The sequence below is a fragment of the Channa argus genome, chromosome 1 (genome assembly GCF_033026475.1).
Source record: "Channa argus isolate prfri chromosome 1, Channa argus male v1.0, whole genome shotgun sequence".
Taxonomy (NCBI): Eukaryota; Metazoa; Chordata; class Actinopteri; order Anabantiformes; family Channidae; genus Channa; species Channa argus.
In genome coordinates this window covers 34,131,190-34,153,855 of record NC_090197.1, presented here as the reverse complement: position 1 = coordinate 34,153,855, position 22,666 = coordinate 34,131,190, and the positions used below count along the sequence as shown (strand labels likewise).

The 22,666-nt window shown below is 38.6% G+C and overlaps 2 protein-coding genes across 6 annotated transcripts in view; both read right to left on the bottom strand.

Moving 5' to 3' along the window:
- kcnh1a (potassium voltage-gated channel, subfamily H (eag-related), member 1a) overlaps nucleotides 1-19,151 on the bottom strand; it is a 49,236-nt gene extending 30,085 nt beyond the window's left edge. For 3 of the 5 annotated variants that reach the window (XM_067514525.1, XM_067514551.1, XM_067514534.1), the window contains exons 1-3: nucleotides 16,041-19,151; nucleotides 13,559-13,585; nucleotides 9,339-9,462 (exon numbers count right to left, since the gene is read on the bottom strand). In XM_067514525.1, the coding sequence (XP_067370626.1) occupies nucleotides 9,339-9,462; nucleotides 13,559-13,585; nucleotides 16,041-16,113 (224 nt within the window). In that variant the 5' untranslated portion in view covers nucleotides 16,114-19,151. The remainder of the gene's footprint in view (nucleotides 1-9,338; nucleotides 9,463-13,558; nucleotides 13,586-16,040) is intronic. The other 2 variants (XM_067514543.1, XM_067514561.1) reach the window with 1 other exon arrangement.
- Nucleotides 19,152-19,271: 120 nt separating this feature from the next.
- mrpl57 (mitochondrial ribosomal protein L57) lies at nucleotides 19,272-21,731 on the bottom strand. Its single transcript, XM_067514603.1, has 2 exons — nucleotides 21,603-21,731; nucleotides 19,272-19,715 (listed from the first exon to the last, which is right to left on the bottom strand). Exon 2 carries the CDS (start codon nucleotides 19,698-19,700, stop codon nucleotides 19,389-19,391), a length of 312 nt encoding a protein of 103 aa, XP_067370704.1. The 5' UTR covers nucleotides 19,701-19,715; nucleotides 21,603-21,731; the 3' UTR covers nucleotides 19,272-19,388.
- Nucleotides 21,732-22,666: the final 935 nt, after the last annotated feature.

The following is a 22,666-nucleotide window of genomic DNA, read 5'->3' as shown; positions in this document are numbered from 1 at the left end:
ATGCGCCAACAAAGGGTTCCCTCAGTTTTTCTGTTTTTTTTTATGTAGTACATATTGTGAACTGTAATCTATTGTGTGTTGTGTTATGTTTATGTGTACTGATGATGTCATTAGTGACGCCATATAGCTTTGATAGTTGCCTTTGTAGTTTACCTTTTAAGTTTGTTGTCAAGTAGTCAAGGGAAGAATGCAATGCAAAGGGTTTGTTACAGGAGATGCTGTTCAGCTCAGCTACTGAAGGGAGCAGACTTGACACGGTAACTGGAGCAGAGGAACTGACTACAAGGTGGTGGGGACCCCAACAAGGTAGAAGAAAAAGGTTCAGTGTGTACCTATGGAGGCACACAGTGTCTAACAGTTCTGCGAGTTCAGCCATACTTTGAGAAACTTGTTTGAAGAAACTGTTTGTGAATGTGCTTGTGAGATTACTGTACTTAATCTTGTATGTACAATTAATCTGTCATCGGCTAAGTTGAGAAGCAAGTCGATAAATGTTCAATGTTCGTCATACATCTCCGAAGTGAAGTGTTTGCTGGACCGTCAGATTCAAGTAAGATCCCCTCTACACTAGTAAGAAATCCTCTGTACATGGGCTAAACAGTACTCAGAGAATAATGGAAGGAGAAATTGATCCCGCTAATGTGGAAAAACGAGAGGTAAAGCCAAGTCTCAAGGCCATGGAGAAAGCTTTGCAAAATCTGATTAGGCAAAAGAAAGGCCAAGTTGGACCAGTGGGTGAAACAAAGGAGCAAGATACGCTGTTTCATGGATGAGGACTGCTACAAGGTGGTGGAAACCAAACTGTTGCCAGAGTTCAACCAACTGTTTGGTGAGTTTTGTGACATAAATACCTCACTCAAAGAAACATTCCATGAGCTTAAGCTCGAAGAGGAAATGAATACAGATCAGCAAGGCTGGTTCAAGCCAAAGTTAAATTCACTCAGAAAACTTGTTGCCGATGTTGAACGTTGGTTAACAGAGGCACATCAACGTCTTGAGGACGCACGTAAAGCAAATGAAAGTGTTGATCTTGTGGCATCCTCAAGGAGATCTAGGAAATCCAAAACAGGTTCTGTAGCATCTTCAGCTTCACCAGTACTTCTTAAGGCTGAACTAGAAAGGGCAGCTTTATTAGCTACGGTTGAGGCTTTAAAGCAAAAACAAGAAGCTCTAGAGGAACAAGAAGCTAAGCTTAGGCAGAAAGGGAGCCGCAAGAAGGGAAGAATAGCGCAAAGAAGCAACAATTGGAAATGAACGCTGCTCTTGCAGCTTCTAACGCCCGAAGCCAGATCATAAAGAAACATGCAGGCCTTGTTGCGTCATGTGGTTCAAACGTCAACAATGACAACGTCAATTTTAGTCAGGCACAGACAACATATGCTAGGGATAAAGTACCTGTTGCCATCAATGTGGCTGTACAATGTGAGGAAGCAAGAGATAAAACTGTTAGCGGGTGTTTTGGTGCTGGATACAGTGTAAAGGCTGAGGTTCGCCGCTGCGACTTCTCAGCAAGCGCTGTTAGCCAGTTTCTGGTATCAAAGGCTCAGCATTTTTCGTTTAGGGATACTCCGTGTCAAAATGATTTTACTAAAATGCCGGAAAAAACATCACAGGTTTTATGCTCAACCTCCTCAAATGGTCCCTACCTTTACTGGAGATCCTCTAGACTATGGTCTCTTCATCAAAGCATTCGAACACTGAGTGGAAAGTAAAACTTTGAGTGACAGTGATTGGCTCTACTTTTTAGCGCAGTATACAAGTGGACAACCTAGGGAGGTGGTGCAAAGTTGCTTTTATACAGAACCAAGCCAAGGATATAAAAAGGCCAGGCGGCTTTTAAAGTAGCATTTTGGCAACAAATATAAAATATCAGTAGCCTACATGGAAAAGGCCCTAAATTAGCAAACAGTTAAGGCTGAAGATAGTGAAGCGATCCATTCGTTCGCCCCTTTCCTAGGCAATTGTGTAAACGCAATGTAAGATTTAGAGTGTATGAAAAAACGTCCATATAAGTTGAGAGAGAAGTGGAGGTATGTGGCCTACGATCTTGGTAAGAAACACAATCGTGAGGCTAAGTTTATAGATTAGTTGAGTTTGTAAATGACGAATGCCAGATCTCACTGCACCCTTACTATGGGACCTAAAGAGTCCTTCTGGTAAGTTAGGGAAAGTAGGTGGTATGAAAAAGAGCTTTACCACTACTGCAAAGCAAGTGACCACTCAAAAGGATGTGAGTGTAGAGCCTGGCTTTAAAAAGACAGGCCCTTCCAGTACCATCAATGCCTCACCTAAGTCTTACAATACCATCAAAACCTCACCTGAGTCTTGTCTTTTTTTCTATGAGGGGCATACTTTTGAGCACTGTAAAAGGCTATGGAATTCTTCTTCCAAGGATAAGATGGTGTTTCTCAGGAAGGCAGGCTTATGCTTCAGATGTCTGAAACCAGGGCATATGAGCAGGCGCTGTCAGGAGGAGGTAGTGTCAGTTCTGCTCAGGGACGAACCCTACTTTGCTGCACGTGGCGGCTGTAGCTCAGTTGGTAAGGCAGTTGACCATGGACCACAGGGTCAGTGGTTCGATCCGAGATCCCTGCTCCCAGCTACATGTAAAAGTGTCCTTGGGCAAGACACTGAACGTCTGTTGTGACGTTCCCCAAGTTGCTCCGGGTGGGTGAGGTGAGCACCATGCATGGCAGCCACTGCCATCGGTGTGTGAGTGTGTGTGTGAATGGGAATCAACATTGTAATGCGCTTTGAATAAAAGCTCTATGTAGGCGACTATATAAGCGACTATTTACGTGAAGATCAAGAAGGAGAGGCACCTGGATAGTGACGAACTGGCAGTGTTCAACGGATGAATGCAATGCAAAGGGTTTGTTACAAGAGATGCTTCAGCTCAGCTACTGAAGGGAGCAGACTTGACACGGTAACTGGAGCAGAAGAACTGACTACAAGGTGGTGTGGACCCCAACAAGGTAGAAGAAAAAGGTTCAGTGAAGCTGTGGAGGCACACGGTTGTTTATCGAGTTCATCAGAAAGTTGAGAAACTTGTTTGTGAATGTGCTTGTGAGATTACTGTACTTAAACTTGTATGTACAATTGAGAAGCAAGTCAATACATGTTCAATGTTCGTCATAAAAAGATCTCCGGAGTGAAGTATTTGCATGAATGTCAGATTCGAGTAAGATCACCTCTACACTATGTACTCAGAGACCTCTACAGGTACCCTGCAGAGCTAGGCTGTATTAAATATAGAGTAGAAGTAGATTAAAACCCAGTGAAATGTATCCTGAAAGCATAAAAAGATGAATGCAGCTTGCTGTCTAATTGGCCAAATTCAAAGTACCTCTCAAAAACAAATTAAACCTGAAGATGGGTCAAGCAACCATGAGCACGTTTAACCACACTGCAGAGACATTCATGTCACTCTGCTTTTTAGTGCCACCCTCAGTAGCAGCCTGTTCCAGACACGATCTAAATATAACTGAGTTTATTATTATGAAATACAACAAGAAAAGCAAAATTTAATGAGACTACATTCTGATGGTGCTGAGACTTTTCCAACCAGTGCTCAATGTAATATCACTGATGAATGGCCTCTCCCAACATTGGGGAAAGGGGGGCGTCTTTTAAATGAAAAAGTTGAAAAAGATTTCTCATCAGGAGGGAAAAACGCTCCGGCTTGTCACTGGATGTTTACAGGATCCAGTATAGGAAAACATACATAATTCAAGAGACACACAACACGCTTGGGAAGTTAAGATGGAAGTAACATGTTTGATTCCAACACACTCAGAGAAAAAGAGATTTAGTTATGAGACTCTGGGGAAACAAGAATACATTTTATAATTGAGTCATCATCAAAGACCAACTTCCACATTCTGAATGTTTTATACCCTCGCACAAAAATGAATCAGGAAGTGGCTGATGCTGCCAAACTTGTTTCAAATACAAAGAATGTGGAAATGGGTTGCAAAAATAAAGAGCTGAATGGCCAAATGATACAGGACTATTTGAAGAATAAAAAAAGAATTAAAAAAAAAAGTGTTTCTCCAATTGTTTTTTTAAAATAGTCATTTGGTAGATTTAAGAACAGTACAAATCACATACTTTATAAAAGTCACTAAACTGTTACTTTTAAACAGAGAAAGCCAATATGGGACAGGAATGTGTAAGATTACCAAGTAAATGGTCTGCACTTATATAGTGCTTTTCTACCTATTGGCACTCAAAGCACTTTACACTTCCTACCCATTCACGCTCACAATCACACGCATCATACACCGATGGGGGAGCGGGTATGCAGCTGGCCAACACTCGCTGGGAGCAACTAAGTTGGGGTTCAGTGTCTTGCTCAAGGACACTTCAACATGTGACCGGAGGAGCCGGGGATTGAACCAACAACTGTGAGATTGGTGGACAACCGCTCTACCTTCCTGCGCCACAGTCGTAGGCAACACAAGGCAGTATTAACACATTAAGCTTTAAATGAAGAGTTTAGAAACATGCAAACCTCCAACATATGTATCTACAGGTGGATGTTGTACCATTAGTTTTGCAGGTATTTGGTCTTTAACCAAAGACTTGGGAAAAATCAAACCAACACCCAACCAAGGCTTCTGGTAATGTTTCTTTTTTTTAAATCACCAATGTCAGTAGGTTTTCCAAAATGGAAACTCATCACATGGCTGAGGTACTTCTGAGGGGTGGGTTATATATGTAATACTTCATAAGTTTCAGAATTGTACTGGAGTCAGACAGTGACTCAGTTATTTTTCCATCAACATAATATTTAATGTACATTCAGCTATTGCAAATGTTTTAGTAGCAGTTGGATGCAAACTTCATCCTAAACTGTACATTTAAGGAATACAAATGTTTTTTCAGACGACATAGTTCAATAAAAATAATTAAATTGGTGCAAAAGTTTGCATCCCCCTAGATATATTATTTTTTTTTATTTAAAAAAAAAATTATTTTTGAGAAGGGAACATGTATTTCTAGCTAAATGCATTAATTATTGAGTTGATGAAAAAAAACTGTTTTGTGGTGAAGCAAATCCACCACCCCTAGACCCCAATTTACACCACCCCTAGACCCCAACAATGGTTGTAAATTGTAAAAGTTGTAGTTACACAGCATGTTAAAAACATAATTGTTAACTGATAATAATCAGATAATTATCAGTTATTCCTCTTCTTAGTTATAACTCCCCCATGCTATGTAGTAAACTGTCTCTCTGCTTCAGTTTCTATTGGAATCAAAAAGTTCCTGATTGGCTCTTGCAAAGCTGTGCATGAACCGCATGAGAGTGTCTCTGCATAAAATTGCTCAACTTTCCCGTCGTGTAACTGAACTCTGGTTGATTCTGCAGCACACAGCAGGTGGTCCCCTGCAGCATTAACTGGGCTGCTGCCACTGGCCCAGACTTTTGCCGCTGTAAGTGTGAAGGCCTGGTAACAGCTGGCAGACGCAGCTAAAGGAACAACTGAGTCTCTGAAGTGCAGCGACCTGAAACATTATCGTTTCAAACAATATGGTGTCTTTTCACACAGTGACACCTGCACATATACAGTATGCTGTCAATATCGAAAGTTTATGGTAGTATATAAACATAAATATATTAACTGTTCACATATATATACACTCACACAGAGAAATGTTTCTATTGGATCTGGTTTCCTTCTTAAAAACAGGAATTGACTCTATCCAACAACCCAAAAATAAAGCTAAAGCCCACTGTCATTCAATATTTGTGTTGGCAAGTGTTATAAAGCTTATGTTAAGGGACCCAAGGGTTTAAACCAGTAATAGCTGCAGTGCTGGCTGTGACAAACACATCTCCCACAACAAACAGAATCTCCCACGGTTTTCAAATCTGGCAGTACCAACTGTTTCCATGTGATTCTATTAATATAGTGGTTACTGACACGCTTATAACCGCCACAATACACACACATCCCCAAACTACTCAGTCAAATAGGTGAACAGTTTGAGAGATCACCTTTGGGGCACTGCAAGTCCACAGTTTTACGGTTACAGTGAGGGATGTGGAAGCAGTTTCAGTTGTTACAACTAGATTACATCACTGATTTGTGTCCAATTTATGTGGTTTCTGGTTCTGCAAGAGAAAGAAAATCTACTGCGTTGTCTGTAACAACAGGAACATCATTAATTCTAGTTGTGAGTGGTATTTTCATTCATTTCAACACAGCAGGATACATTGCAAATTTAACTTTGTCTGCTGCTTTCTCAGCCAGACAACTGAGCTCATCGTCCTGTCACCATCGACCGTGCCCCCTCTCAGGTTTCAGCCCTGTCCATACATCTTCTACAGTATTCGATTAGCACCAGAACTCCAAGCTACTTAAAAACAGTCCAGTGATGTTGCTGGACAGTGAGCAGAAATATACGGTCAGGACTCTGATTGGAGATTAAAAATGAAATAAAAGTCTAAAAACATGCTGATAATTCCGGTTCAGTTCAGCAGGTTTTTTTTATCCTTCATTTCACAAGTCGCCAAATCCTGCTTACTTCACACACTGCTGGTACAGCAAGGACACCTCCATGAATTATTTAAATCTTTTGATGAGATCCCAGGGTTTAATTTTAATGGACTTTGTACATTTTTTCAAAAGGCAGCTTAAAAAACTCCAAACCTTCTTTAGTAAATGTCACTATCACACAGGTTTGAGGACTACAGAGATCAGCCACTGGTTCGACTTAATGATGTCGTGGAAGACAAGGCGCAGCATGTCCACTCTGAGCAGTCTGCAGCTACACAGACACATACAGCAAAATATGATACACTGTGTGCAGAGGTGGCACAAGTAACCAACCTAAATAAGAAAGTATTGGTCTAAAACAAGTTTTAGAAGTTTAGTAGTTTTTCCACTACAAGTTCCAACGCAACTCATGTACTCAAGTAACAGTAAAGCTGATTATGTCCATTTTATTGAAAGTACAAATATAAAAAGTACTCTACTAAAAGAAATGTTCCTTAAACAATACTAATTATGGTAATTATGGCAAAACATGTACAGTAATGATGTTAAAAATGGGTCAAAGGTCACTGTTGGTAAAGATGGAGCCGATTTTAACCACTATGAGCTGACAGGTGGTTAATGGCACTTCAGCATTTATTAGTTCATATTTTATTTTTTTTTAAAAACATGCGTTTACATTAAAATCACCAAGTGGCATTTATGTTATGGCTGATATTTTTATATTTGATACATTATAACTTGTACATGCATGCTATACTTTGAAAACGTTGTTTTCAAATATGCAGATGAGAAGAAGATCATCTTAAACTGATTGGACAAAGTGTTTGCACCAGTCTGGATATAATTCAGTACGGTGAAAGAGTGCACCTAAGAAAGTAAGCACCTTATGAAATAACACACTTATTCATTATTCTTTTTTGTGAACTATTTTGTCACATTTTGTTTTTGAAAGCTACAATATTTGTTATTAAACTTATAATTAGCAAAGGCTATGTTTATGATTGTATGTATCTAAATGGACTGCAGGTAGGAAGTACAAATAAAACAAATATGCAGAACATTGGCTACATAGGTCATACAATCGCACTTTTTCAAAACCTACTAATTCTATTTCCAGATCAAATAATGGCAAACCTATTATAGTACTTCAAAGTAACGCAACCGGTGATCTCTACACACAACTGTTCACAGGAAGCAAAATTACATTACAATAAACCTTGAGTAGAAATCCTTCCTCTTGTTTTGGCAGCTACTACGAGGCTCAGGCAGATTAGTAAGAGAGCCGTAATTGTAACAAGGTTTTTCAGTGTCCCAGACTTATCTTATTTCTCTAATACGACCAATTACTTTTTAAAAGTAATCAAACATTTAAGCTATGTCCTTGCATTATGTCGCTTCTGTAAAGGATTAAGTTAAAAACTGCACACATAGGCAAGAAAAACTGATTGTACCACTTGGAAATTCCTAGTTTTTACCATATCGTCATGAAAAATCAAAAATTTCAACAAACACAACATTTCTAAGCTGATAAAACACAGAGTCATTATTTGTATTGCAAACACCCATTAAACATATAAAGTGACAACAGTGTTAATAACTTGTTGAACCATGTTTGGCAGCAATAGCCTCGTGTAAGCACTTCCTGTAGCTTTGGAGCAGAGCTGCACAATGTTCAGGAGGAATTTTGGACCATTCTTTTTCATAGAACTGCTTCAGCTCAGCCATAATCTTAAGATGCCAAGTGTGAACAGCTCTGGAGGTCATTCCTCAGCACCTTTGTTTCTAGCTGCCTCAGCATTTCAGGGCTGGGCTCTTACTGGGTGACTTCATAGAAAGATTTGTGTCTCCAAAGCCTTTTTACAGTAGGTTTACTTCGGTGCTTAGGGTCATTGTCCTGCTGCTTCCCCCAGCTTCTTCTAAGCTTGTGGTAAGTCACCTTGACATTACCCTTTAGGATATCTTGATAAATCTGGGAATACATTTTCCTCTTCACAATGTCAAGTTGTCCAGATCGAGCGACAGCAAAGCGGCACCAAATCAAGATGCTCCCTCTACTGTAAATTCGCTGCTTGGATGCCATTTTCATATTGGAGTTGTATATGATTTTCTTTTCACATTATACACAGTGCTGTGTGTTCTTCCCAAACAATTCTACCCTTGTTTTGTCTGCCCACAAGACATTTTCTCGGTGGCGTTGTTGTGGAGTGTCAAGATAGTCTTTAGCACTGCAGTGTTGTTTTGCAGGGCAATGGCTTTGATACCATGCCTATTTTTTCCGCCTCATTGAGCATTCTGAGTTTTGCCTTTGGAGCGATCTCTGCTGGGTGCTCATTTCTAAGGAGAGTGGCCACAGGACTAAATCTTCTGTACTTAGACAATATGTCACACTGTGGACTAATGAATATCGAAAGTCTTTGGGATCATTCTGTAACTAATTTCAGCTACATGCAAATGAACAAATCTCTTGTGAGGCATAACTCCCATCAAGTGATGCAGCTTATGACTATCCCACTGAAACCGATTAAGTTGTTTTATAAGTGAAGGTAGTTCTAAACCATTGACTGGACTCATTTAAAGACATCAAAAGTGTTGCCCTTTCTTTTCCCACAATCACTTTGTATGTTTGCATGTACTAAGTTTAATAAAGACACAAAAAGATCATGACCGTTTGTGTTTTATCAGCTTCAAAATATTGTGTTTGTTGATATTTGTGACTTTGAAAAATGTCAGATCACATTTCAATGGCAATGTATGCAGAAAACCAGAAAATTGCAAACAGTGCCATTACTTTGTCATTCAACTTTACGAAGAAACACAGATCCTCTTGATTACCTGCAAGTACTGCTTTTCTGCATCACCTCTGCTCTGTGGTACCCCGACAGTTTGCAGAAACCATCATTGCTGTACACGATGGGCCAGTCCACTATCTGAGCATTTCCCAGCACAAAGTTGGTGTCTGTTTGAAATTAAACAAAAAAGCAAACAGGAAATAACCTCAGGATTCACAGTGGTACCTAAAAGCAAGGGTATACAAATGGTTAAAATGTAGTTTGGGGTGAGGAAAGTTGCCTATCACTGTTCATTGAAATTCAATCTAAATTAATTATATAGCAGAAGGGGAACAGAATTTGTATTTTGCAAACAGTTATTCAAAGAATGATAGGACACAATTACAAAGCATTAGGAGAATTTATTTTTTTTAAATATCTAACATTGAATATTTGTATTTTAAAGCAAGTATTAGACTCCCAACAGAAATCCATGGGAACATTTTGGATTAAACTTTTAGGATTCGAATGCGAATCATTGGCAGGTCATTGTAAAAATCAGCTGTGATATGTTAAAGCTTATCTTTTCAAAAGACCCACAATTACTGCAGTTGGATTTTACGTACATTGATGTAGCTTCAGAGGTTTTCGTTTGAAAAGATTTATGAAACAAACGTCTGGTTTAAAAATGTGCATTTGTCTTGTGATGTTTCCTCTAAGCCTTTAAGGGCGTATACACACACACACACACACACTTTCATTAGTGTCTGCAATGGTCTATGCTACACTACACACAAATATAGCTCCTAAAGTAACTCCCTGCTCTGTAGAAATTATGCAGATGTTAGCCTCCCTCACTTTTTATTAATAGCCACGCATTAGCAGCACTTTTCATAACAGTTTGTGTTTCTTGTTTGTGTGTTATGTAGACTATGTAATATGCGCAGTTTGCTGTTTGAAAGGTGCTTACTGTTCTTTATGCACAAATCCTGTCTACAAATATTAATATCTGCTGTCAACAATTTTTAGATGCCGGGGAAAACAGAGTAGATTAATTTTGCATGTTTAAATGTTAGCAAGGCCTCTGAGCTAAATATATTCATGGTCAAAATGGTAATAAACATAACTAATCATTGAGTTGCGTGTATATTTGAATTGCTTCTTTTGCTTCCATCCTATTTTAACCGTGTCAGCTGTTTTATAAATAACGACACTGTTCTCTGTGTCATTAATTAAACTCCAAATAGTCCTTATGTCACATGAAATTAGACAACAATGGCAATGATGTGAATTTAAGAGTTGGGTTTTATGAATCAAATATTATTCTAATACTCTGGTGGATGTCAATTTAATATTATGAAAAAGCATATTTCTTTTGTAAAGCCATTAAATAATGAACCCCTATTAAATTCTAGGTTTGTTACATATAAAGGAAATTTTTAAAACCTTTGTTTTCATTTTGATGATTCTTGCTGAGAGCTCATGAAAATCAGAAATCTATCATCTTATCTATCTACTATGTTTAAGTTTGAGTAAATAAATACTGTATCTCTTTAGTTCAGTGCACACAACCAATCATTGGGTAGACTGCTGACTCAACAGTTGTCCAGAAGATGACAATAGATACAGCAGGTCATCGCTGACAGACTGACAGTTCGCAGAGTGCTGTATCCACACATGTTCATGGAAAGTTGACTGGAAAGACAAAGTCTGGCAGGAAAGGATTCAAAAGCAACAGGGACGACCACATGATTAAGAAGATTGTCAAGCAAAGCTGATTTAAGAACTCGGGGAGCTTCACAAGGAGTGACACAGATGTCTTCAGAAAATAAACTAATATTAGGTCACTCTGGAACCAAAGACTATGTCAGATGCATCTTACCGGGACTAAGGGGGAAAAGGACTGGACAATTGCTCAGTGGTCCAAAGTCCTCTGTTTCAATGAAAATTCCAAATTTTTTTTTTTTTTTTTTTTTTGGAAGTCTAGGTCCCACCGTCTGGAGTACACGTGGACAGGCACATCCAGTGTGACGTGTCCACAATTGGTGATGATTTGGGGCCCTGTCATCTGCTGGTGTTGGTCCACTGGGTTTTATCAATTCCTAAGTTAATGCAGTCATCTACCAGGAGATGCTTAAGAGAGACGCTGATTTATTTTCCAGCAGGACTTAGCACCTGCCAGCAGGGTCAAGAGTACCACTAACTAGTTTGCTGACCATGATATTACTGTGTATGTTTGGCCAGCAAACTGACCTGACCTGAACCTTATAGAGAAGAGAGGAAGATGAGGAACACCCGACCCTGATTCATCTGAGGAAACTGATTTTGAGATACTGGATTTTTGATTTTCATAAGCTGTTTGAATTAAATTCTAATAAACTTTTCTTTATCACAATATTAATAGGGTTTGTATTTTAAGTAAAACAGCTACATTTTAAAAACAAGTATTACACAAACATACAGAATGTTTGTGTCAAATATGTGACAAACCTTTAACTGTAACAGGTAAGATTAGATTAATATTTAAATGTGTCCTACTTATGCGAGAGTGCATTGACTAATTAGATGGGATTACTCACTTGCATGTTGTTATGTTTTATATCAAATCAAAATCAGCGGTCAAAACAATGTGTGTTATTTTTGTCACGATATTAATAACATAGTTAAACATTCTCAAATTGGTCCATGTAATTTTTGCAAAAAGGGTGAAAAAAAAGGAGGCAGATAAAATGGGACAGGAGAAGTGATAACTGGGGATAAAACCACTAATTAAAAAAAAAATCTATACAGCAAATCACAAAGCAAATCACCCTGCTAAGCACACAGATAACAACAAAATGACGACACATGGGTGAAAGAGCAGGACAAGAAATTATAAACTAGAGCCCAACTGATACAGTTTGTTTTGGGGTTTTTTAAGCTGGTGGAGATTTAGATGATGAAGAGTTGGTGCTAACCGGGTACATCATTTGTGATGTAATTCATGGCTGTTTCCCTGCACTACAGACATTATGTAGTAGTCTATTAGCTATAAACTCATTTTCACTCGGTATGAATTTATTTCCTCTGTTGCAGCAATAAACATAACACCAGCCTCTAGTAAAGAGGAATAACGATGCACTTTAAGGACCGACGGAGTCTGAAAGCTGACTGTGAACAGACATGAAAACACTCTCCAGCGTAGTGTAGCAGGATTAAGGCTACAACTGCAACACTCTGCAGGAGACGGGGTCACTGTATCATGTGTGTGAAACTTGGGCGAAAACATTCACTCCTGGTTAAGAGTTAGTCCACCTCCTCTGCTTCACATGTCCAAACATTTTGAGTTTGATGAGAGGCTGTTTTATCAAACACCGAACTAATGTTAGCTGTAGGCTATGTTTACAACCTCTTTCTGCCCCGGGCCTGCTTTCAGCTACACCACACAAGTTAGTGTCTCCAAGCAGACTATCTGGCTGCACCTTTACACTGGTGTTCTCTCCATTCCCAAACAGTACCTGATACTGTGAACACCTTTTCAAACTTTTTGTCTTATTCAGGCCAATGTGTTTGCCGTCATCTTACCTGAGCAGAATAACAGTAGGCAACAGTGTTCACTTGCAAGCCAATAACTCTTTCCATGGTCAACTAACCTGCCAACAGAGGAGCTGCAAACATTGTTTTACGGCATAGCCTGTCAGTGCTGAACTAATGAGGGACAAAATGATGGGGCTGCTCATTTCCTGTCCAGAACGGTCTCACCGTCCGTTCTACAAATAAACTAAAATCGAGCGGTGGCCAGAAGAATCTATGGTGGCCAGAAGACATGTTGGTAAGCAAATAGCTCAAAAGCTTTTTCAGGTTACCCACTTGCCACCTGAAACACAAATACTAATTAGCTTAATTAACCCATCAAATCTACCTGCTACCGTATCAATCAGGCTCTATTAAAGACACCAACCACAAGACACACACACACATACACAAACACACAAAGAAAGCATGAGAACACTGACAGATTAAGATGCAGGAGACGTTCCATGCCAACGTGTTACTTTACAATGATCAGATAAACTTTAATTTTGAGATTGAAGAAGCATAAGGTCCAAAGCTTCATAATCATTGTTAGATCTGGATTTGCTGAATATCTGGTGTGTTGCAGCAAACTTTACAATGCTTCACATGTCTAATTTGTTAAAGAGGTTTGTAAATTAACAGCATTTGGTATAGAACATTTGGTGCCAGATTACAAAGAAATATGGTTGGGAAAACAGCGGCGGCACGCCAAATTTAACTTCATAGTACCTGTCTGTCTATGTGACAGTGTCCAAACTGAAGTTTTTGCAAAGAAAAGAGGGTTAACAGATTACAGTGAGAAACATCTGGTGAATGTCAGACAAAAAAAAAAAAAAAAAAGATGAGACATGTGAACCAAAATAGAGACAGGTGGCTACAACACTGCTGTGTGGAATCAACAACCCAAACTGTGTTGCTCTTACCTGAGCAGATGCTAAAACATGTTGGTCTACAGAAACACATGTTACCTCAGAAATGTAGGCAACTTGAGTATTACAGGAAAAGCTAGGGACAGTGGTCACATTAAAGAGGTACACAGATCCTTGATTCAAGTAAACAGCACCACAATGTTAAAACAAGTAGTGTATAAATATACCTCATATAGCTCCTAAAAAAAGCAGAAGTGCCAGTAGAAGATGATTTAAATTCACATTATAGGCTTCAGTGTCCCTCTTCCAATGATGTTTGCCTCTAATAGACTCAAACCTGACTTTTCACAAAAGTGTGAACAAATCTAATCTAATTTTATCATATGTGATCTGGGCCACATTCATATATGGTCCCAGAACTGATTGATAACAGATGTCTGGCCTATGTGACCGAACGGTCAGGTTTTATTTCTAGAAGGAATTCTTGGTAATTAAAGCAACTGATTGATTTATTTGTTGCACAAATTACATTATTGTTCCTCTCCACTTAACATATAAATAAAATAATACTATAACTGCATACAGTACGATACAACTTCATTCAGCCAAAAAATGTATTCTGATTATGGAAGGTTCCAAGTTTCAGTCAAGTTGTCCACAACTCCCTTATTTTACACGATGGCTACCGATTATATTAGTGTTCTAGTTCCAGGTCTGTGGTGTTGTCCATATTTGGTTACTGGCATCATTTACTGAAATTTGAAAGGGAACAGAACCATCATTAACGTATTAGTAGCGACTGTGAATTTCAAACTATATCAGAGGGGGTGAACGGGTTTATAAATAGAGAACACAGATTTCTGCATGTTATATTAAATGTAACTACCGAGAACGCACATGAAAATCTAAGTTTGAAATAATTTTTAAAATAAATAAATAAATAAATCAGCACTGATCTTGAAAACTGTCCACTACTTCTGGCACAGATCGGGTGTTTAACAATGAATGACTGAAAGTTAGAGTAAAGGGACTAAAGGGTCGTTTATAAATGCCAACAAATCAGTTTCTCGATGGCATCCTGCAGATTATGGCTCATTTGGGTTGATCTCAGGGGGGATTTACTGCTTGTTAATCCACCTAGGAAAACAATGTGCTTAAAATGTGGTTTTGTATTTATCCAGACGTCACACTGTTCATCTAAATAAAAAAAAGAAAAAGTCTTCATTCTAGAGACAGCATGGGCTTTTCTGAACAACTTGTTCCTTTCTGTCATAACACATCTTATATAGATATGGGCAACAGGGGCAGACTGACAGTCAAGGAGTGTGTGTGCAGACACATGCATTCTGAGTGCACTGACCACAAATGTTAGAAGGAAAACAGCCAAACGTAACATTAACCAAACCCTATTGAAAAAAAAAAGTATTTATAACTGAAGCCAGTTAATGGACAGGGATACAATAATTTTCGTGGCTGGTGACAAACACAACACTGCTGGTTGCCAGTCCAGTGTCATAAGTCTGCAGTCTCTCCTGTCACTTCCTATTGGGTCTAATTACACAAAAAGTGTTAGAGACACCCACGTCCAACAGTACTGTAAGACTTTCATCAGAATATGGTTACGTTTCAGACTCAACTGGCCAAAATGAGTTAGATGTTTTGTTTTATTAACCGTACTAATTACTTGTTTGACAGATATTTACATTTTAATGAATGCTAAAGGCCCTGAAAGACAACTAAAGTATTTTTACCATTTAAATTCACAGGTTAGCCAAATACAACTACCAAATCACTTATTCATATTCAGTTGGTTTGTTGTTAGACATTACAAAGGGACATTAACAACAAATGACAAATTTTATTATAAACCAGAGAGAAGAATTGTGAAGAATATACCAAATGGTTTTCACTCTGATCATAACCCCCCCCAAAGTATTCATATCCCTACATATTAAGAGTTCCACTGCTCTTATGTAATCAGTAGTAAATGTAACGACTGTAGAAACCTCCTTTGGGTTTTTTTGTTTTGTTCTCCATCCTCTCCTGCAGGGACTCCCAGCTGCAAAGCTTTATAATTAATTTCAATCATTCTGAAAATAATTACACTAATTAAATGGAATTGATTTTTTTATTAATCATGCGCGTACGTAGATTTTCCTACGTAGCTCAAAGAAAAACGACCTTTCTATCACTAATTAACGGGCTTCTTGTTAATCTCGGTTAATTAGCTGATTGGCTTAATTGGACAGACTGCAGGAGCATTCGTGCGCATAGTTTCAGAGCTGGAGCGTTTTTGTATGTAATGCTTAAATCTTCAGTCAGTGCAGCAAATTAATTCTTACCGTTCGAGCGTCTCACAATGTTCTCCAAAAAAGTATTCTGAGGGGCCACAAGTCCCCTCCGGCCCCCCGCCATCCTTCCTCTTCACACAGTTTTCCGCAGGTGAATCCTCCTCAGTCTGCCGTTCCTCTTCATAGTCTCTGCGGCTCGGAGACGCTGTGCGAATTTCTTGGAGAGGGTCTGTCTGTCTGCTCGGCTCATTATCTACCTCCTCAGCCCGGTGCGGTGCGTTGGCGCCTCTTTACGCACCTCACATCATCCAGGGGAGGAAAACAACGCAAGGGCTCCGCTTGCAGGAGGGGCTGTCGCTCTGCTTCTCCACGGTTATCACAGGACCTGCAGCGCCATCTGCTGGAAACGACTGTGTACACTGACAATTCGATGTGGCGCCTGCTCCCAAACAACTCATTATGATAAGCAAAAATTAATAACAAAGCATTTTGGAGATACGCAGTTGAATTATCAGATAAAATAATAAATGTTTACTTACCTCATAACCATTGCTAAGAACAATAACATCATCTCAATTCTATTAATTATTTTATTACTTATAAAAACATGGAATATACCCTCCCATTTTGTGTTCACTTTTCACTCATTTAAAAACATAGGCTCCATAATGTACAGCTGTCTCAAACCAGCTCTGCATAGCTAATTACTATAAAACAATGGAACGTGGCTAATTTGCAATCAGTCACATGCTTAGCCACACTTTCTTAGCCACAACTGAATGTGCATTACTGATTATAGAAATTCAAAGGGCAAACTATCTAAAATAATTGGTTAGCAAAAGTTCCTCACCTAACCTACCTGTGGTTAACTTCTCTGATGAGATCGGGCACTGTTTGTTTTCCTCCTGACTTGTCAATTGATTTACCAATGTTCTCCCAGGATATAACCAGCAGCTTTTAAATATCAATCAATCAATCAGCCATAACAATATCCATGCAGTTTGTTGTGTATGGAGCTGCATTTTTGCAGCCCCTTCAGGGTGCCTATGTGTGCCTGTGTCCACCACCGTTTAGTAAAACGTGGCTTAAACAATTTTATCTTTTGCAGGTGCTGTATTAAAATCATCTCCATTGTCAATAAATTGTCTCGTCCAGTCCAAAACACCATGACATTTTCACTTTGTGGTGCTCTCTGCAGAACTTTGAGGGATTGATCACATTTTTACTCATTGCTATGTTAGCTTCAGCTTTACATTTTTAAGGCCTGTGATTCTTTAAAGGCTGGGGCATGCCCTATCACGTGGAGGACAAATTTCTGACCTGACTGTCTACCCACATCACATCAATTATGATATGAATTATGATTATATCATCATCATCTTTGTTTTACACAAACCAGAGACAATACTAGCCGGGGGCTTGTAATGGGCTGTTAGGGGTTCAGTGTCTTGCCCAGAGACACTTTGACATATAGCCGGGACCTGGGATTGAACCACTGACCCTGTGGTCAGTAGACGACTGCCCTTACTGAGCTAAGTAGACCTGGATATTATAACCTATTATACTCTACAAAAGTTTTAGGCATTAGATTACCCATCACGCAATAACTTTATGGAGATGTCTGGCAGGTTTAATCTCATTCTGCAGCATAACAATAACTTCAAAACCCAGTTGGAAAATCCAGGGGGATGCCGGTTACTTTTAAGCCTGAAATGGGTCTTCCAAAGCAGCAACAATATAGCACCATGTGGTTTTTTCTGATCCCTGCTGTAGAATTAGGCACGGTTTTCCTCCCCAAAACACATCTAACTTAATACCAAGCTCAAATAATGCTTCTGGTGACATAAAAAGAAAAGGAAAAAAAAAACATGAAAGGTTTCCTCTGAGCTGTGGTTTCCTTGGTGCCCAGTGGACCAGCTTTTCTCTCCTCTCGGTTGGTTCATTGGGTTCACCTGTTGTTGCAGGTGTAAATCAGACTGGATGGCTGCCATGGAAACTAGCAAGGCTCTGTGTTATACAGAGAATATCTTAGATTTATGTTTAACCATTTAAAAGAAGAGAAACAGCCGAACCACACTGTTATATTAGTAATAGTAGCAGTACTCTACACCACAGTTATAAACCCCTTATTAATAAAAGTAATGATTTATGCCAAATTAAAATAGTTAAAAGCAGAAATAAGTGTTGTGACATATTGTCAAGAATTAGAACTGCTCCTTTGGAAAATCCTACTGTAAGTGGAGGCTGCTGTATAAACAGAGGCCAAATGACAATGCAGACATATTTCTTCCACTGTAGTTTCCCCCCAAAAAAATTGCCTTAAAAAGAGAAATTGGTGCTTGCAGCTCCATCATAGTCTCATAGATCAATTATGACATATCTATTTATTTTATTGCATAAATGCTAAATAGTGGGGGTAGAGACAGACCATCCCCAAGTTCATGACTCCATTTAAGGTCTGATGATTATTTAGCATTCGCTTGGTGTTTTATGGACTTTTTCTTTCCCTTAAAAGGTTCTGAAAATCTAGGGCAGTATACTGACAATTTCCATGTGCTGGCTCTTCCTGTAGATAAGCATTACTATCGGATTCATGGAAGGCATGTAATAGCAATAACAGTTATCAGCCAAGTCACCAGTATATTGTATAGTGACCAGATTGCACGTGCAAAAGTTTGATAAAGGGTCAAATTCCTTCACACCATCCATAAATTAGTCACTTCTTGGCTGAAAGATGTTAACCTCAGAAATGTTTTCGTTACCAAACAGAAACACAGATTGACAAAGTTCTCCACAAAAATGTTATGAGGATTAATGAATTAAAGTATTCCCAAAATTCATAAACATATTCCTTTTTCCATCTTCCAAAAGTACACTGAACACTCTAATTTCAGCTGCATGTGGGCTTACTGATAGTTAAACCCTCTTAATTCATAAGCTGTAAAACAGTAGAACACACACTGTTTTTTATGAAATTAATGCTTTGCAAAATCACGTAATTTTACCCAAAATCTCTCCAAGCAATTTATGTAACTCCTCCAACATTTTCCTCCTGGAATAGAGCAGTTCATTTAATTAGAATAGAGAATTTACCAGTGGGAACCTGAGTTCCTCAACTTGAAAGTATATTTGGAAATTGAGTTCCAAAATAAGAAACCACAGGTCAAGTAGCATGAATTTTTATCCAAAGGAGTAGAGCTGAATGTGGAGAAAATACAGTGCTGCTGATTCAAGCTCTTTGATTGCAAAAAAAAAAAGAAAAGACAAAATAACAATGACAGGGTGTTTTAACCATATATTGTGGACAAGTGCTGCAACATACAACTTTTTCTTGCACACGTAAACATGTGAAAGTGTTAATTATAAAGAAAGTCTTTGTGTGTCTTTTTTCTGCTCACATTAACTCGACCATGTTTTGGTGATTTGGAGATGACTCAGGTGATCGGTCATGTACTTGTGTTCAGGAAAATTGGAAAATTTGGCCTCCTTAATCTTGAGCCAGTTCTGGGCTCTGCGCTCCACTGCGTGGCAGTACTCCTGCTCTGGAGTCATGTATGGTCGGCTGATCCAATATTCATTCGCAGCCTCCCGTTCCAGGTGCTTCAGCGTATTGCGTTTCATCTGCCATGTAATCTGTCGTGGACGCCGATACTTTCCAATCCACTGCTTTCCTGGGATGCCCTTTCGCAGCAGGGTGAGGGTCAGGAACATGGTGCCAAATTATTTCTGAAAAGTACCAAAAACTAATAAGTGACGTACTGTAATAGTCAGGCCATAAACAGGTGTTCAATACAGGAACCTTATATAATGACGACAACACACAAGTGTTACAGTGTTGTATAATGTTGTGTAGTGCTCAAATTCAAACCATAATCGCTGTGGTTCACAGACGAATGTAACAGAAAAACTATACCAAAAACATTCCAAGATTCAAAATCTATCTCTTGTGCTAATGTTGTAGCAGAAATGTGTGTTCACTGAATCAAACTAGATACAAACAAATAATTGTGCCTATAAACATGAGACAAATTGATTGTATGAGTGTTTTGAATTAGTGTATTATATTGCATTTTGCAGTGATGGTACATATCAACCAACTTTTATTGATATATCTTTGGTTCTTTTCACCAAGCTGGAGATATTGTCCGTATCAGAAATGACCATCATCTCTAACTCTAAGTTACAATTTGAAGGCAGTTCGTAATTAAGGTTTTAATAATATTCAATTTTATTCATATAGCAATTCACAAAACAGGTCAGCTCAAGGAACATTAGACAGTAAGCTCAAAAGTTCACAGAATTATAGAGAAAGAAACACCAACAAGTCTTTCTTGAGTAAGCAGTAGATATTGGTGGGTAGGAAAGAATCCCTTTAACCGAAGAAACCTTCAGCAGAAGAAGGCTCAAGACCGGTGGGCATCTGCCACAACTAGTTAAGGTTTAAGGAGAACGAAAAGGTAAGAAAGTCAAAAAGATGCAACAAACACTGGGATTAGGATGTGAATGCAGTAAAAACCCCTAAGCTAACAGGAGACCAATCACAACGTTGGTCAAGTGAGAAAACTTGCGTGCTACACTTAAGATAATAACTCACAGCAGTTGTTAGGCTTATTAAGGTCTACTTTTGGCATACTGATAAGCAACTAATGTGACTATTTTACAACAGTGAATGACATCATACTTTATCTGAGCAGGGTTCAAGGGTAGTTAAGTTTAAAGTTAACAGACACACTGTTTACCATACAAAGCTGTCAGAATCTCACATTAATGTTGGAAAACACAGCTGCAACTATTGAAATCGGTCAGATTTAAGTAAGTGGATTTTTCAGATTATATTTCAGACGTTTTTCAGACTACTCAGGCACAGCAGATTGCTCACTCCCTGCATGTCACACCAGCTGAGCTATACACATCATGTATGAGGGCCTTGGAACTCCCAAGCCTTAATGAACTTAAATCTCTATTACATTTAATAGTAACTACTGTGCTTCTTCCTTTTATACCATACCAAAATACCTGCTGTGAGGCAGGTCTGCTGTAAAATCTGCCACACTTAAACCATCCAAAACCAAACTGTGGTATGTGCTATTATGTTTGATCGCCCAGGATAAATGTATTCAATTGAATTACATTTGATTTATATAGTATGACCTTTTGTAATGGTCGTGTGACAAAACAGACTCGTATAACAGCAGAATTTTAGAAACAGAGAAACCAAAGGTGTAATAAAGATTAACTGGGGCTATTCTATTAAGAGATTAAAAGGGAAGATAGATGGAGCATTAAATAAACCCAGTGTGGATTTAGCACAATTTACCGTCAACAACATTTTACCGTCTGGATACCCACCTACCCCGAGCAAGAGTAAAAGCTTGCACTTGTCATTTAAAGCAAACATTAAATCGCCATTTCCCGTTAAAGAGGTCCGGTTACAGTGTAAACTAAAATTACCGGGACAGTTTTAAAGCAATAGGAAGGCTAATTTATGTTTGCTAACGATAGCCGGGTTAGCTTTAGCCTAATGTTAAAAACCAAGGACACCTTAGAAACGACATCATCATGTTCGTCTACAAATAAATGATACATTTGAAAGTTACGTATTTGTTATCTCACCTTTTCACTATAACAGACTACGCTAACCTTCACGCGATAAGATAATTTCACAGGCAGAATTTGATAGACGAAGAACGTGTGGAAATGTGATAGATGGTCATTGATAGTGTTTCCGGGTTATCTACGGCGCAGGAGAGGAGTCAAAATGTTCTAAAGCGTTCACAAAAAGTTTAGCGGTCAAATTTTTCTATTTTTAACCAAGCGCCACCCTGAGTCGGCAAGCTTATTAAAGTATACATTGTGAAAAGAAATATTCATAGTCATTATTATTATTACTATTATTATTATTCCCTTTTTTGATCATTTAGCTGAAATCTGTGTGCTTACATGTTTAATTTATTGAGCTGTTTAATTTATATACAATCACATAAGCAAAACTATCTTTTAGAAAGATCACAACTAATTCATCTAAATGAGACACATCAGTTAATCCGTTACTGAGTGTCATAGAGGTATAAAAAAACGCCCTGCAGCCAGGCCTCCTTTCTGAGAGCAGACAGCATGCGGTGGGATATGAGGTTTAAGAAGATCAAACACGCATGAGGAAGTATTTCCAATTAGGATTTTACATGTCTGAAGTGCCTTAAAGTCTGACCGGAAAGGAATAAGGAGCCAGTGAAGGGGAGCTACAACTGGAGTGATGTTATCTAATATAAAATGTTTAGAAGTCCTTTACTGCTGGCAGGCCTGAAAAGCAAAAATGATGAGGTTTGTAATGTGTTGATCAAATGAAACAACAAGATTCTCCAGGCTTTGAGAAACCAAACAGTTGTAAACCATTGCCAAGAATAACTGGTCAAAGTGGTGCCTGTGTTAAGCTGGGCCAACAAACAGTATCTGCATCAGTACCAGTAAATATTTTTTCCAAGCAGAAATTTTTTCACACAAGGCAAATAGGTCTCTAATAATATGAGAGAGGTTATCCACTCAAAGACATGATCAACTCATGGAAAACCAATTTACCACTTTGGCCAAAAAACACAATATATTTCAAGAGAAGCAGAGAGTAAAGAAGAGAATAGTATATATTAAAACGTACAGCCCTGTGAGAGTGAGATTTCTAG

Coding starts and splice junctions, on each gene's coding strand:
- mrpl57 (XM_067514603.1), bottom strand. CDS start 19,700: ATGTTCCTGACCCTCACCCTGCTGCGAAAGGGCATCCCAGGAAAGCAG.